At 35.3% G+C, this 17,230-nt stretch overlaps 1 protein-coding gene across 7 annotated transcripts in view; it reads right to left on the bottom strand.

Annotated features, from left to right (window-relative positions):
- The window catches only part of LOC150108191 (uncharacterized), a 368,644-nt gene that overhangs the window by 160,545 nt on the left and 190,869 nt on the right, over nt 1-17,230 (bottom strand). For all 7 annotated transcript variants that reach the window (XM_090390641.1, XM_090390644.1, XM_090390642.1 and 4 more), the window contains exons 11-12: nt 13,726-13,891; nt 2,112-2,203 (exon numbers count right to left, since the gene is read on the bottom strand). In XM_090390641.1, coding sequence (XP_090246767.1) covers nt 2,112-2,203; nt 13,726-13,891 — 258 coding nt within the window. The remainder of the gene's footprint in view (nt 1-2,111; nt 2,204-13,725; nt 13,892-17,230) is intronic.

Below are 17,230 nucleotides of genomic sequence, written 5' to 3'. Positions count from 1 at the left end.
AAAAGGGTCAACAAAGGGGATGAAATTCCTTCCTAAACTTCCCTATAATTCTCCAATTTTTTCAAAACTTCTGACATGTCTTCTTATATATCCTAAAAGTTGTGTAAGGTTAAACTTTTATCATCTTATTTTTCATGCATTTCTAAATATAAATTTCAAAATAAATGTCACTATGACTGTCAGCACCTAGGAAAGATCAAGTTCTTGCTGAGTTTATACAGGTTTTATATTTAGTTTTCATAAGTAAATAATCAATTAGATTCTTGGGGGATCCATTAGAAAAAGTGTGTTAGTTATGGGTGAGATCATTCTGCAAAGCGAATTCTACCAAGTTTCATACCCTCCTCCTCAATCATTTGTTTCTCCTAATGCAAAAGGACCAACAAAGGGGATAAAATTCCTTCCTAAACTTCCCTATAATTCTCAAATTTCTTCAAAACCTCTGACATGTCTTCTTATATATCCTAAAAGAAAAATTATTACAATTTGATGAAACATAAAGGTTAAAGGGTTTTAAGATATGTTCTTTCTTGTGGTTATATCAGTTGCTTTAATATCATTTTTGTTCTAGGTGTTTATCAGAGCTTTTCTTCCCCTCTCCCTCTCATATCTAATTCAATGATATGAGAGGGGAAGGACTTTCTAATAGTACAAAGGGATTGAAATATGCATTTCAATCCCTTTGTACTATTAGAAAGTCTTTCTTAGGTGTTTCATGAATCAGGTTATTGATTTGGTAATAAGTGATTCACTTCCTGATCATCATAGGAGGTTGTGTTGGTGCATATATTTGTATAACAGATTAGTATTTTAGCCTTTAATCTTACTACTGCAAGTCTACTATTCACAAGTTTAAAGTCTATGACAGTCTTAACATATTTTGGATCAAGAAAGCATTCATGGGAAGGTCACTGTCACAGACATACAATGTCTGTGACAGTGACCTTTTAATTGTATGTCACAGACATACAATTAAAACATTTAAGTAAAAATAAATAAACCAACATATAAATAATCAAAGTTGATCATGGACAGATATTTATAGGAGAAACAGATCTTGTGTAAAAATTAGTGAATACCATTGGTGTATGGTCTCTTCAAAAGAATGAAAAAAAAAAAAAGGTTTGCAAAACTAGGTTTACACTAAAATGGCAAGGAAAGAGCCAGAGACTAATGTAGTTCACCTGGACTTATTAGTTATTAGCGACTTAGAAGACCAAAACATAAGCGCTAGGAATATTGGAAACCTGAAACTTAATTATATAGTACTATCATTATCTTGTATTCCTCTTAAGGATGCATATTAGGAACTGATGAAGATAACCTTAGGCCTGGTCTCACATGTGAAGTGAAAATCATCTAGCATGAAGAGAGAATAAATTTCATAGTGGGAACTGAACCTACAATCTGTAAATCAAATATAAAGGGGGGGGGGGGATTATCCACTTGGTTAACCAAGCAAGTCAAACAAGGGTAAATGATAGCTGCATTCATTTCTTGATATTTCACTTAAATAATGTCACAGAAAAAGAAGTTTACTAAGTCTCAGTAATGATCAAACAATAGGTAAATTAACACACAAAAGGTAGATTAAACATGGTACTTGCTGTTGTGTAGAATAATAACAGAAGTCAACTGTTAAACAAAATAAATAAATAGAATTTGTAAAACTGGCATTGTAAAGTAAGTCAAATACATTATTCCAGACCCAACTACTGCTATGCTAGTTATTAGTGACTTACACTAATGTCAATATAAAAAAAAATTTCTGCAGTTCAAAAATCTTTCTGCAGTACTGCACTATTTTCAAGTATTTGAATTTTTAAAATGTTTAAGGAACATTTTTAAAATGAATTTTTTTGAACAATTGCTGCTTAGGAAATTCGGGATTAAGAATTTAGTACAGCATTACAAAATCTGAATTCACATATAAAAAAACACAACTCAATCTCTTGCTTTAAAATACAAAAAATATTAATACAGTTCATGCTACATTGTCAAAATTTCATCTTAATGAACTGAAAATATTTATTCCAAAATTACTAACAGATATGATATTTGTATATAGTAAACTTAAATACATCAAATTAAAAAAAAGTATATCAACTTACTTCTGAAGACCTTTAATTTCATCATTAATGATTTCCAGCTCTTTACTCCCAGTAGATGAACTATCCCCCAATGATGTTACAGATGACCCATCCTATATTAAAAAAGAAATAATAAAAGAATAATAACAGCATCTACTGAAAGTATGAATTTCTTAAGATAAACAGAAATCCCTTTTATCCACTTCTGATTAAGTGACTTCCTCTAATTTCTAATCCATAAATCAGGCTAGTTTAGTCACAATGTGATCACAATTACTTAGATATTCATGTATGCTTAAAAAAAAAAAAAAAAAATTCTGATAAGTATCCTTAAGGGATAGGATGCTATGATAGCACAGCATGAAAAGATTACATTATTACTAACTTTCTACTGGCAATTACTTCCATATTAGTCTGCCATGTCAGGAGTCAAAGGCATTTTTAAGTGCATTAATCCAATAGATCATAGTCTTCCTATGGGCTATTCTTCATCCATACTGGTATCAAATACCTTATTTTGCTAAACTTTCATTTCCATTTTTATGTGACTGAGATTAGCTCAGCTCAGACAAAGTCTAAATGCTAACAACGATATTAAAAATGACAATACTAATATTGTAATTTTTAATATGATTCCACCATTCATGGCATGCACCTAATTTTTCTCAGAATTCTCATATCCATAAATTAAAATTAGTTTAAACACTGTCGTGAATGAAGCTAATTTAGCATCAAGAAAGAAGTCAATTAAAACTGACTTTCTTTCTCTCTCTCTCTCTTTAATTCCCTATGAGTGATTTATATCAACTTTTTAATGATTAACCAGGTTTGACTCAAAATTTTTATTTATTAAAACTGCATGCTTCTCTGACATGTTTTGCTGTCTATATGCCTGGTAGCATCTTCAGGAAAATATTTAACACAAAAACTCACACGTTTCTAACAGTCATTATTTCTATAAAGTGAAAAATACTGGATTGATAGTTAAGTACATCATGCACAGTCTATACATCACTGTGAAAACTCTATATGTGACTGCTGGAATAAGAGAGTTGGTTGATGTTACATAGGCTTATTAATGACTTCCAGTTGTCAAGAAGTCCATGGTTTCTGTTTAGTGTGCTGTATGAGCAAATAACCTTGGAAGACTCAGAACAATCTGACGAAAGTATTCTCTTCTAAGTAAGGCATAGGGGAAGCTTGCCAATTTACCATATGATGTTCTGTGAGTATATATACTGTAACTCAGAATCATCTGATAAATTTTTATTATATACTTGATCAGAATGAGGTTTCACTTTCTTTTTAGAAGGGAGGGAGAGAGAGAGGGCATGTATTTAAACTTTCATCAGAAATGAGTTTTCTCAAGCTAATTCCTAGTACTATAACAGTATTCCTATCAAAGTAGTATTTTTTAATCTATCATTGTGTGTTATAATAAATCTGGGACAAGAATTACTATCTTTTTTCTACTTTTATTTTTTGTTTATCTATTACATGTTTATTGCATTTTTAATTTTCATCCCTGGGAAGCTAGAAGTACTGCTATGGTTACCTCTTCTTGTTCTGATTATTGTCTTATCCTATCTAAGTTTAATTAAATGTTTTCTACTTTTTCCAAGTCTTTAGTCAATTTTCTAATAACTTGCTTTAATCGGGATATTAACCTTGGTTATATCATAATCATTATTTCTGCAATGTTTCTGCTCATTGAAACAAAGGTTCTCCTCAGCAGTAAGTACTTTAACTTGTTTGTGCTTTAAACACTGTCCTTGTTGTGTTTTGCGAGTTTTTGGTGCCATTCTTAAGACTTAAAAATTAACAATATTTCTATAATTATGTTATTAAATACACTCATACAATAAATACACTAAAATTACAATAATATAATAATGATACACCAATTAATCTAAGAAAATAGTCGATAAATCAACCAAAATCACAAACTAAATAGTTGCTATAGATGCTAGCAGAGTTGTGTAAAGAGAAAGGAATTCATTTTGTTCATTTAGATTTGGTGTGAGTCAGTTGGAGAAACTGTTGCTGCAAGAGAAAATAATGACTGAAGTGAATGTAAGGTCTAAGGTAGCAAGAAGTGTTGTGGAAGAGAGAGTAAAGTAGGCAAATGGAGAGGTGAGTGGCATGAGTGAAGAGAATGAGAAAGAAGGAACACAGGGAAACACTATGTGAGAAGTGTAGATGATGGTTTCAGGAGTAGATGCATGAGTGTGCAAAAAAGGATTAAGATAGCCAAGGACATAGGGGGGGATGGCATTCAGATCTGGGGGAGAGGGGTAATACCAATGATGATAGAGACAAATGGATTGGGGGGGGGGGAGTCATATACAAGAAGAGGGATGAGTAAGACTTGTTAAAGAAACAGAAATAAGCTAGTATGTATGTTTACAAATGCTAGATGTATTCGAAACAAGGGGAATGAAATTTCAGCATTGATAGAGTTCATTTGCACCAATATTGTTGGAGGTGAGACATGGTTGAATGCAGATGACATTCTGACAGGAATAGAGATGGGGATATATAGAGTCTTACGTGAAGACAGACAAAGCAAAAAGGGAAGGAGGAGAGTTACTGATGATGCAGAAGGAGTTGTGCCCATATAGGGTGGAGATGCAGGGAACAAACAGCGAGTGATTTTGAAGCAGTATGGTGTGAAGTGAAAGTAGACAGGATGAACGTTTAGTAGGGTGTTGCTAGAGACCTGCTCATGTGGAAGGCAGTGAGAAGGAAGTTTAGGCAAATTGGTCTGGCTAATAAGAAAAGGGTGATCATTATGGACAATTTCAATTATGATAATATAGACTTGAATGAAGAGACAGCATCAGGAACCAAAGAGAATGCATTTCTTGAACAACTATCTTAAACAGTATGTAACAGAGGCTGCATGTGGATTGAGGGTCTTGAATTTGATTATCTCATCAGAAGATATTATTGTAAATGAAATGTCATATTTACCTCCAGTTGGTAAAAGTGACCATGAAGTGACACCTGGGTGGTGATCAGCAATATCAGGACTTATGTGAGAAAGGGATATATGTGGAATTATAAGGCTGGTGATTATGACAAACTCAGGAAGCAGCTTGCAGCAATATCATGGAATGAGGAATTGGATGGGAAGGAAATCAATGCTGCTTGGTCTCTACTCAGGAACTATCTGGCAGAAGCAATGACTGAGTGTTTTTTTTATATAGTGAAATCTGGGGGGTATCCATAGCTGTAGAATAACACGTATGCCACAGTAAATAATTTCTATTATGTAAATATTTTGTCTTATGTATCATAAGACATCATCAGTACAATTATCAAACAACAGTGGGAACTGAATTAAAAAAAAAAAACAGTACCGTGCATGCTTAAATTGGAATCCCTCTATGTATACAGTTGTGTGTTCGTGGATTAAAACTACTGGGCTGAAATTAAAATTAATTAAATCAAATTAATCTTATTTTGGCTGAAGTTTAGCCTGTTCCCCTGAATGAAACCACTGTCTTCAGCATTTAACATTCCTGTAAAGTATCCACTTTTCATCATTGGTGACTATACGACTCAAAAACGGAGATTGAACCTCTTGAGAATGAAGAGCAGTGCAGATGTTGATTGATGCACTCTCCAATTGTTGTTCGTCAGTTCAGCTCTGTTCAAGGAAGTGGTGGCTGTGTGATGAGAGCCTTCTCATGTCCCTTAGTGTGTGTGTGGAGAGAGCTCCTTAAATGCTGCGAGCTACCAGAATGTGCTGGCTGATCACCTACACACTTTCATGGCCATCATGCATCCTGCAGCCAATGGCCTGTTTCAGCAGAACAATGCGCTACCCCACACCAGGGTAGCGCATTGCGCACCAGATTGCAACCACAAAGGCATGGTTTGAGGAACGCTCATCTGAGTTTGGGACCATCCAGTGGTCTCCAAGGTTTCCAGATTTAAATCTGATCAAATTTGTCTAGGATGCCAAAGAGTGACACATCAGATCCATTTATCCGGAACTGACGTCTAAGGCAAAGCTGCAACAGGAATGGATGATTGATGCACTCTCCAATTGTTGTTCGTCAGTTCAGCTCTGTTCAAGGAAGTGGTGGCTGTGTGATGAGAGCCTTCTCATGTCCCTTAGTGTGTGTGTGTGTGTGGAGAGAGCTCCTTAAATGCTGCGAGCTACCAGAAGGTGCTGGCTGATCACCTACACACTTTCATGGCCATCATGCATCCTGCAGCCAATGGCCTGTTTCAGCAGGACAATGCACTACCCCACACCAGGGTAGCGCATTGCGCACCAGATTGCAACCACAAAGGCATGGTTTGAGGAACACTCATCTGAGTTTGGGACCATCCAGTGGTCTCCAAATTTAAATCTGATCAAATTTGTCTAGGATGCCAAAGAGTGACACATCAGATCCATTTATCCGGAACTGACGTCTAAGGCAAAGCTGCAACAGGAATGGATGGAATTACTTCCAGCAATCCTCCAGCATTTGGTGGAGTCAATGTCTCAGAGAGTACAGACTGTTATTTGCACTAGAGGAGGATCGACATGCTATTAGGTAGTGGCCCCAAGGTTCCTGGATTTAAATCCGATCTTTCACTCTATTGTATCCATCCTGATGCAATAGAGTGAAACATCAGATCCATATATCCCAGGTAGACGTCTAAGGCATAGCTGTAATAGGCATGGATGGAATTACCTCCAGCATCTGATGAAGTCAATGCCTCAGAGAATACAGTCAGTTATGCACTACGTTACAATCACATCCTTGTGATTGTAACATAGTGCATAACTTGAGAGCAGCAGGAATGGTTAGGAACTAATGTTGGTGAGTGAGTAGGAGGTATATGAGGAATCGAATAAACTTGATGTCAAAAAGGCTATAGGACTTAATGGGACTAAATTAATAAACATTTAAATCAAAATTAATTACAATTAAAGCCTGCTTTGTCTGAAGTTATGGTCATGGGGATAGAGAAGCTAGTAAGAACAATGATTGAGAAATGGATTGACAGTAGTAGAATTCTCTTTAATGGACAGCATGGGTTTGCTAAAGGAAGATTGTGATTTAGCAATCTGCTTACTTTTTATAACATGGTGATGAATACATTGGACAAAGGGAGATGCATACACAGGAGTATATTTAGATTTACAAAGGCTTTCGATAAATTTCCACATGACAAGCTAATAATTAAATTGGAACAGAAGGGATTAGATAGTAGGTCAGTGTATTGGATTGGGCATTGGCTGGCTGATAGGCATCAACAGGTTGTGTATGGGAGGAGGTGATATCCCAGAAGAGGAAAGTCACTAGTAGTGTGACTCAAGAGTCTGTTTTGGGTCATTATTGTTTAATTTGTAGTAAAAGACATTGGAAGGGGTTTAAATGTGATATGCAGCTGTTTCCAGATAATACAAAGTTGGGGAGAGTTATGAGAAATACAGCAGATGTAGCTTTGCAAGAGGACCTAAATACTGTCTGAACGAGCGAGTGTGTGGGGATATCAGTTTATTATAGCAAAGTGTAAGGTTTTAAAATTTAGGAAGCAAAGATGTGATGCAAAGTATAGGATTGGTGAGGATATCTTAGGAGTCCCTGTCTGCAATTATCCTCTAATTGTGGACTTGAAATTTTGTGAGGACAACACAGCAGATTATAGTGAATGATGCAGAGAACACTGACATGTGGAAGTTGGGATGTTTTGATTCCATTGTACAAGGCTTTGATCAAGAGTATACATGCACATATTTGGACACCTTGTTTTCAAAAGGATGATGAGTTGTTGGAAAAGGTTTAGAGACAATTCACTAAGTCAGTTTCAGGTCTCTAGAATGTAGAGTATGAGGATAGATAGAGAGAATGCAAACTGCAGAGCCTAGTGGACAGAAGAACAGAAAATTGGGGGGGGGGCATGATCACAGCATAAGTTGGTAAGATGTAATTACCAACAATGTAATTAATTGGTAAGATTAATATGGATGAGATTTTTCATAGAATGTCTGGAGACAGGAGAGAACAAGAGGTCATCCCTGGAAGCTATATAAGGAAGGTGTGAGCAGGGGCATGAGAAGTAGATTCTTTGCATGAGAGTGGTGGGTAATTGGAATGCATTGCCTGAGATTGTTGTGAGTGCAGAGACAGTGAATGCCTTTAAGTAAAAGCATGGTGAGATTGTGCAAGATGTTTGAGCAATTTGCTCACATTCTATAATAATGTTACCATTGAGTTAGATAAGGGGGAATGGATACACCATGATACTTTTGGATTTTACAAGGATTTTTGACAGAATATAGCATGGAAGATTGTTGCATAAATTGAACTATGTGATTGGATTATAAAATACTGATATGGATAAGAGTTGACTGATAGATATGAAAAAGTAGTATGTGGGAAATGTGAGTCTGTAAGATTTACAGTAACCAGAGGTGTGCCACAAGGATCAGTCTCCATTGTAATTCAATCTATACATTAATAACGTTTGGAAGTTGACATATGCTCGATTTGTTGATGATGCAAAGATAGGCAGGGTAATCAGGGGTGTGGCTGATATGGAGTACTTGCAGAATGATTTGAATAGGCTGGAATTGTGGGCATGTGAAAATGACTCAGTTCAATGTTAGCAAATGTCAAGTCATGCACTTTGGTGTGATCAGATATCCGCTGTTGTATTATATTGGTGGGATTATATTAGAAGAAACTGTTCGGGCTAAGGATGTTGGAGATTTCATACATAGGAGGTTGAATTTCAAGAGTCATATACCAAAGTTTGCAAATACAACTTAGAAGATAATTGCTATGCTGAAACAAACCTTGACATGTAAAGATAAAGAAGCCATTTTTTTACCTCTTAACAAAGCTTTGCTAAGACCTCACAAGACTATTGTGTGCAGTCTGGTCTACTGGTTGATTAAGAAGAGCGACTGAGAATTTTTGAACTGCATACACTAGCAAACAGACAAAAGAGGGTGATATGATTGAGACTTACAAATTTCTGAAAGGGATATACAGGATACTAATAGATGGAATTTTTCATGCTATGGAGGGTAAGTAAAGGATGAGAGGGCATCCTTGGAAGTTTAGAATGAATACTGTTAAGATTGGGATGAGAGTTAGATTTTTCTCTTATAGAGTGGTGCATGACTGGAATGGATTGTCATTCAATGTTGTGTGTGCAGGTAGTGTGAATAAATTCAAGAACAGGTACGACAGCTAGTTTGGATAGTATATAGCCTAAGTCGATGAGTCTTTTGAGTCTCTCTTAATAATCACCGATCTTATAGGAGCTTTGTAACAGCATGTCTACACAACATATCAATTTCCTGATATGTATCCCCAAGGGGGGGGGGGTATTCAGGCTAATATGACAGCACCACATAATTAACTTTACATTATCATTAATATGCCATCAACAATTTTCCTTCAAATTAGTCTATTACTTGTCAGAACTCCAATATTGTCGATATAACATTTTGTGCTTCTAGGGCACTTCTGAGTGAATCAATCCACATAGACAGAGATCCAGAGATCCAGCAGGAAAGAGATCCAGTGGAAAACCACTGGATCTCTTTCCTGCCATCTTTATATCAAAAACCTGCTTTGCTAATCTTTCCTCACCTGTTCCATTTAAGTGGTCATACACCTTAAGATTAGCTCTGCTCACACATTCTTGAATGTTAACAATGTCAAATTCCTTTCTAATATCTTCATTTTTAATATAATTCTGCCACTATTCACTTTCCTAATCTTTCTCACACCTCTCATGTGTGTGTGGTCTAGTTTTTTGATTAACTACTTTATTTCTAACCCAACTCTCAGATCCATAACTTAAAACTGGTTTGGACACTTGTAAATGTATAGTTTGATGTTTTAGCTAATTTATCTCTTATTCTATATAAATTTATTCAACTGACTTTTCACCATATCAGCTTTGCTTATTTAGTTATTTCCAAATTTAATTTGCCATCTTCACTAAACACTGTGCCTAAATAGCTAAAACATTTTCCTTGTTCTATACGTTCTCCACAGATAATGCAGCTTAAGTTTTCTATGTTCCTGCATATTTTCATACTTTTGGTCTAACAAATGCTGATTTTCATGCCAAATTTGTTATTCAATTTAGTTAGAGAATCCTGGAGACTTTCACTAGATGTGTTTAGAAGCACAATATAGATGAAAAATATATATATAGATGATGAATAAGGGTGAAACTAATGTGCATTCTTGTCTTACATCTGGTATTATATTATTATATTACAGCTGGTATTCTGCTAAAGTAGAGAAGGTGTCAGTCAGCTTGCTCAGTTTTCCATCATGATATTCATGAAGTAGTACATGGCTTTAATGAAATAACTACAAGTAGTTTACACCAACTATGAATAATTAACTAGAATTGACTCATAGATCTTTTTATTGATTAAAACTGAATGTTACTTACTCTGGTTTCACTGTCTTTGTGGCTGACAGCATCTTTGGGAAGATATTTAAGACAAGCAAAGATTTCAAAAGTTTCCAACAGCCGTTAATTCTATAAATTTAAAAATAGTGGATTGCCAGTTTAATCATGTGTCATTAGGCATATCACATGAAGTCTGTACATTGTTGTGCAAACTCTGTATATGATTTCAGGCATGACAGAGTTCAGAAATATTATATACACTAAGTACTAACATTCGCATGTCATGAAGTCCTGTTTTCTATGTAGTGTGCCATGTAAGTGAATGGCCTTAGAATACTCCTCGAACAATGTGATGAAAGTATACTAAGTAAGACATGAAGGAAGCCTGCAACCTACAGCATGATGTTCTGTGAGGATATGTGCTATGAGTCTGCTTCTTTCTTGTCTCTTATTTTCAACATCACCTATTCTGTTTTTAAAGGCTTTGAAACTTTTCCCAGTATGACCTATGTACACTTTCCACAAGAACATCGTTTTTTTTTAAAGATGTTTTCTTAAAAAAAAGAAAAAAAATCTTTTTTTTAAGATGTTTGTAGAATGGAACATGGTCTTTAGCGGAACATAGGAAACTCTCTAAGGTGTTAACTTGTTTGAAAGTTAATCTGACACCGACTGATTTTAATAATTGGGTTATTTTTCTTGATGTGTTGCCAACATATGGTAAGGAGACTGTGCCTTTGTAATTGATTTCTGGTTTTACAAGGGACAGTTCACTGGAAAATAAGTTTCTTTAGTAACTTCTTTGAGTAGCCATTTTGGAGGAGCTAACAAAATAGCATTTGAAGTTCGTTTCTTTTAATTTCATCAATCTTGAGTATATATAAAGCTCTATTTTTTTAAGGTTTTGATGATATCTGATTTTTGTTGAGAGTGATGTAAATCTTCATGTTAATCCTCCAGTGTTGTATTTGTTGACAGGGATATCTAGGAATGGTAATTTACCATCGTCTTCCATTTCCAATGTGAATTTGATTTTTGGATGGCATTTTTCAGGAACTGCAAAAAAAAACTGTCAAGGTCTTTCTGGGTGTGTTTCCATATCATCTGTGCAATAGCTTCTTCCTCAAACTTTTTTATATATGTCAGTGATGGTGAAATGGAGGGGAGCCCATTGCCAGACCATGTTTTTGGTAGTAAAATTTCCCATTCCAAGTAAAGAATGGGGATTGAAGAGATGTGTATATCTCTTCTATAATTGCCTTCAATAGGTCTACAAGGATATCCACTGATTCTTTCACCAGAATGTGTTGCTTCTAGTGTTCAAGAGATTGTTATTGAGAATGTGCTCAACTCTTCCTCTGATGGTTGTTCAGACAGTGCCCCATAGTGTTATATCCATTTAGATCCCTCATTAAAAGTAACAAGAGTGGTAACTACAATATCATCCTGGGAGATATCTGTTTCAGGATGAAGGCAGATGCAGTATACTGTTATCAGAGTTCCAACAGAGAATCAGATGGCAACTGTCTCTACATTGGTATTAAGTAGAAATAGTAAACTGTTAATATACATTAAATCATGATAGACAGTAAATGATATGGCTTCCCTTGCTGCATCTATGAAGTCAGATAAGGCTGAACCAGTTTGTGTTATGAATGTTAAAGTCTTCTGAGAAGATAATCTCACAATTTGGATAATTACACTGTATGAAATCAACTTTTAGAGTTAAGTAGTCAGAGTGCAACATGATTGTCTAAAAGCTATAAAGTGAAGTAAGGAAATCTTGAGCAACAGCAGATCATAAAGTGGGGGATATCAGGTTTGATAATCTTTGGTGAGGTCCTGTTTTCTATGTAGTGTGCCATATAAGTGAATGGCCTTGGAATACTCCTTGAACAATGTGATGAAAGTATTGTAAGACATGAAGATAGCCTGTCAACCTACAGCACGATGTTCTGTGAGAATGTGTGCTATGAGCCTGCTTCTTTCTTGTCTCTTATTTTCAACATCACCTAGTCTGTTTTTAAAGGCTTTGAAACTTTTCTGATATGACATATCAGAATGCTGATATGACAGAAGCATATCTTCCTTCCTCTTATGATGACACCATGCAGGACCAATGTAGATGGAATAGTCAAGGTGCATGATAGTCATGGAAGATGCCAAATGGGATTTAGTTAGGAAAAGTCTCATGACTAAGTGGTGGTGTGCATTGTTAACATTTACATCAATGCTTGAGATATTGTGAAATGGATGTGCAAGTGTTTTTACTGGATGATATTTTGATGCGTTATTTTGGCTTTTATTTATTTTTTTTTGTGGGGGAGGGGATATTTATCATTATTATTTTTTGTTAGATTTTGTGTGTTTTTTTGTGGAAGATTTTTTATACTTACAATGATATTGGTATGCAGTCATCTTTTTAAGGATGAGTTAGTCCAGCAGGAAACTAACAGAGCAAAAGCATGCAGCAGAATTAATGGACCTGTGTCCTTATCCACAGTGAGTGCTCATTATTATTTTTATGGAATCTCGATGCAGTCTGGAGACTTATCATGGGAGACCCAAATTAACCATCACACCTCTCCTTGAATCTATTCCCTGTCAGAGAACTAAGAACCAATTCTGGCAATCCATTCCACTCACTCACTACAATCCATGTAAAATCTCCACTCATCAATCCTAGAAGGGTGGTGACTCCCTAATTTATTAATAATAACATGTGTTGAGTATGCCCAGCGAGACCATCACCTGCATCGCATGTGAAAGGGGTGGGGGGGGGAAGAAACCAGGGATCTTACTCTGAGACAAGTAACCTTATGAAGCAAACCTAATTTGTTTCATAAGGTAACTGAATTACAAGAATTATCAATTGATGATCGTAATGCTCCGATGTCATCAACCTTCATAAGGAGAGAAATATAGAAATATCTCTATATTTCACTTCTCCCCCTCTTTAAACTGATTTCTAATATGATGTCGATCACAGATACAAGATTCTGCAAAACTTAGAAGATATCAGTGATGAGTTCCAAATGGTTAATAAGAAACCTACAGATGTGTTTTTGGCAATTGCATTTCTTTGAGAAAACAGTGACAATGTTCCAGAGAACAGAGGGATGGAAGAACGAAAGAAGACAAGTAGGCTGGAAACCTGACAGTCAATAAAATTCAGTAAAGCATAAGTATACTGCAAAAATACTTGAGGTGATATTTTCATCACCTCAATAAGTTTACTACATACCTGAGAACTGTCTACTGAAGGCTTTGGGCGAAGAGTTGGAGGAATCATTTCAGGAACAAGAACCGTTGGTAGCTCTGCTCCTTGGAGTTTTTGATTAACAAGATACATTGCTAGAGCAAACTGTTCAGAATTCAGCTTTCCATTCTGCTTTATGTCACACAAATTCCTGAATTATAAAAAATAAAAAGATACTTATCTTACAATGCTAAATTATTAGCCAAATGTGATATTTGCACTGAAATATACTTAAAATCTACAAATACAAATCTGTAACTGTGAATATATTTATTTATTGAACCAATTAATTTTGGCCAAATAATGATCTACATAATTTTATTTTTCTTTCAATGGCAATTCCAATCAGAAAAAAAAAAAAAGTTAGGAGTCTACATTAGTGCCTTAAGATTATCAAACATATAAGCAATAATCCTGTTCTAATATGTGGTTTTTTTAATGTCATTTGTCTGCTAGAATGGTAATATCAGACTAGGCCAAATATACAAAATTTACAGCCTGTCCATTCCATTTTGTTCCTTATTTATATGGGAAAATATGAGTAACCCTTGTCTAGTATTTCAGACGTGACTAACAAAAGTCATGTCTGAAATACTACTTTTGCAGACAAACTAGATCAAAAAAGAACTACTTCATCAAAGGACTGTAAATTGCAGTGTAATGGTTTTGTTATGCAATTTATATAAAAAATAATAAATGAGGCCTAAACATATTTTTATATTAACAGAATGTTAATATTATTATTATTACTGAATGGGAATCCCTGTGGTCTCCAAAGACTTTTTATAGGAGGCCAGACTTTCCATGCAAGGTGAAGTACATATTGTACTTCTCCTTGAATTGCATTCACTGAAAGTTCAAAACAGATTTTGACAAGCCATTTCATGCATTCATCCCTCAAGTGAAAAATGTAGTCATGAGGCCTTTATCAACCAACTTACTCAATTTCCAGAAGCCTCAACCAATCCTTACATGCAGCATTCCACACACCACTCAGCATCTTGGTCATTTGCCTCTGGATCCTCTTCACCACTTCCTCACCCCCCCCCCCAAGAAACAGACATGTACAAAGAAATCCAGACATAGCTATATCAAATCCTTCTAACTTCCTTATCTCTGCATATCAGTGTGTGTTTTCTTCAATAAACAAGTGATCCTATAAGCTACTTTTGCAATATGCCTTCTGAAACTTCAACTCCATCCATTTTCTTCATCCATTTTCAGTTACACCATTACTCATTTCTGATCAATAATTTTTCGCCAAATTAATCTGTTATCCATCAAGCCTCTAATATTATCAGATCTTATATTTCTGTCCTTTAAGGTGCTTTTTATTGTATCAATCCATCTACATCTTTGTCTTTTACCTGCCAACCTGGCAAAGAACACTTGTTTTGCTAATGTTTCTTCTCCCATTCTGTTTAAGTGGACATACCACCTGAGATTAGCTCTACTAACACATTCCTAATGCTAACAATGGTGAGTTCTTTCCTAATATCCTCATTTTTGATGTGATACTGCCATTGAAAACTAGCAAAAATTCTTAAGAAATTCAACATTAGAACTTGCTTCACTACGTTTCCAAAACTTCGTTCCATACTAAGTAAACCTAAAGTGAAACATCTCCCTACTCAGTATCCAGGAGTCTACAAGATTTTGTGTGAATGTGGAAAACCATATTACAACCAGACAGCTAAATCCATCCTTTTGCATATGGAAGAACACCAGAGAGACATTTCCTACAATAGGACCAGAGCCAGTGCTCTCTCTAGCCACGTTCTCTTCATCAGAGAACGTGGATGAAGGCCGTCAACACCTCGTAGACTGGCCAAAAACTTCTAATATCCACGTGTGTTATGATGAACTTGAAGAAAGATCATCGAATCTAGGGAAATTTCACTAGATTCATCCCATATTAACAACAGCCTTAACTACAAGCTCTCTGACGAACACATTGCCTCTGTTCAGTGTTGGCGCACTCGTGGCAGCTTTACTAAGTTGACTACGTGGCAGCACGTAGTCAACTTTAATTGAAAACTCAAACTCACATTCCTGTTTTTAAAATGTACTATTGTCTTTTATACTAGATCTGTTGATGTAATTTTATCATGTCTCTGTCATTTTTTTGTATATTTCTTTGTCTGTGATACCTGAAGAAGTTAAATCATTCAACGAAACTAGTTGTATCTTAATGTTAAACCTAGTTGTTTTTTTCATTCTCGGTATATAGTCATTCAAACTAATTTTTTATAATATTTTCTACCAAGTAAAGATGAACAATAACATACATATATATTATAGTGTAAAATACTTTCTACATTTATATCTCCTTCTGAGATTTTTATTTAATAAGGTTAAAACACCTTATGGTAACTTGTTCTGGTAAAATACTTATAAGCTCTGTATTACTAAAATCTTGGTATTTCTAGCCTGGCTTCCAATGATGAGACCTCAATAAAGGTCGAAATCGGTCTGGGTAGTGGCCCCTTGCCTTTAATACAAAGCATCATACATCTCTTCCAGGAGATGTGCTTTGCATTAACGGTAAATATTAAGATTAGTGATCAGAGCTTATTCTACTTTTACCATGAGTTGCCTTGGTCTTGCACTACATGCAGGGTCAGCTAGACTTGCAACTTGCAGGTGCAAACTTGACTTGTTTGTCTGTTTGCTTACTTGGGAAATGGAGTAAAACCAGGTTTAAAATAGCTTGGTATCGTTAACACACACACACATACATATATATAAAACAAACTTAGACTATTCAGACAATATTCTACTAAAGTAGATGTAATACTGCTTTTCACATGGGCTTGTCAAAACAAGTTTGGAATGCAAGATTTTCCTTACTGGACTATGTTCTTATATAGTCTCAGGATCTGCATTTGTCTGCCTAAGCTATGGATCTTTTTTTTTTTTCCCACATGAGTCCAAGGAGTCCAAAATGCCACATTCTCTCATCTATTGCAAAAGTATGCAAGCCAAAATACTTATATCACAAAAAAAAAATTCTTATGACGAAAGGATGAACCCAAATTTTTCAGTGATTTGTGTTCATTTTCATTCCATACCTATGTGGATGTTCATTCCAAGTAGTCTTAGTTTGAACCTATCCACTCAAACAGTGAACAATCATACCAAATTTATCTACAGTTATCTGCCTTATTTTCATGCTACAAAAGACAGCTCGTCAGTCATTGATATCTAAAACACATCATCATCAAATTCATGATAAGTGTACTACCCTCATGGTGGTGGTGGTGGGGGGGGGGTATACAGGATAATTATGAGAGAACTGTCTGAAAAATTTACACCACTACTAACTTTCACTCAATACGTTTCCTCCAAATTAATCTGTTATCTGTCAAGATATTATATTATTATTAAGATCTTATATTTTTGTCTTTTAAGGCTCTTTTTACTGTATTCATCCATTTACATCTCAGGTCTTCCTCTGGGTCTTTTCCCTGGCAAAAAACACTTGCTTTGC

The sequence above is a fragment of the Typopeltis vanoorti genome, chromosome 3, assembly GCF_054136105.1.
Source record: "Typopeltis vanoorti isolate ZY-2024b chromosome 3, IOZ_Tvanoo_1.0, whole genome shotgun sequence".
In the NCBI taxonomy this organism is placed as follows: domain Eukaryota; kingdom Metazoa; phylum Arthropoda; class Arachnida; order Uropygi; family Thelyphonidae; genus Typopeltis; species Typopeltis vanoorti.
Note: the sequence above shows the minus strand (reverse complement) of the source record. Positions and strands in the feature narration are given on the sequence as shown.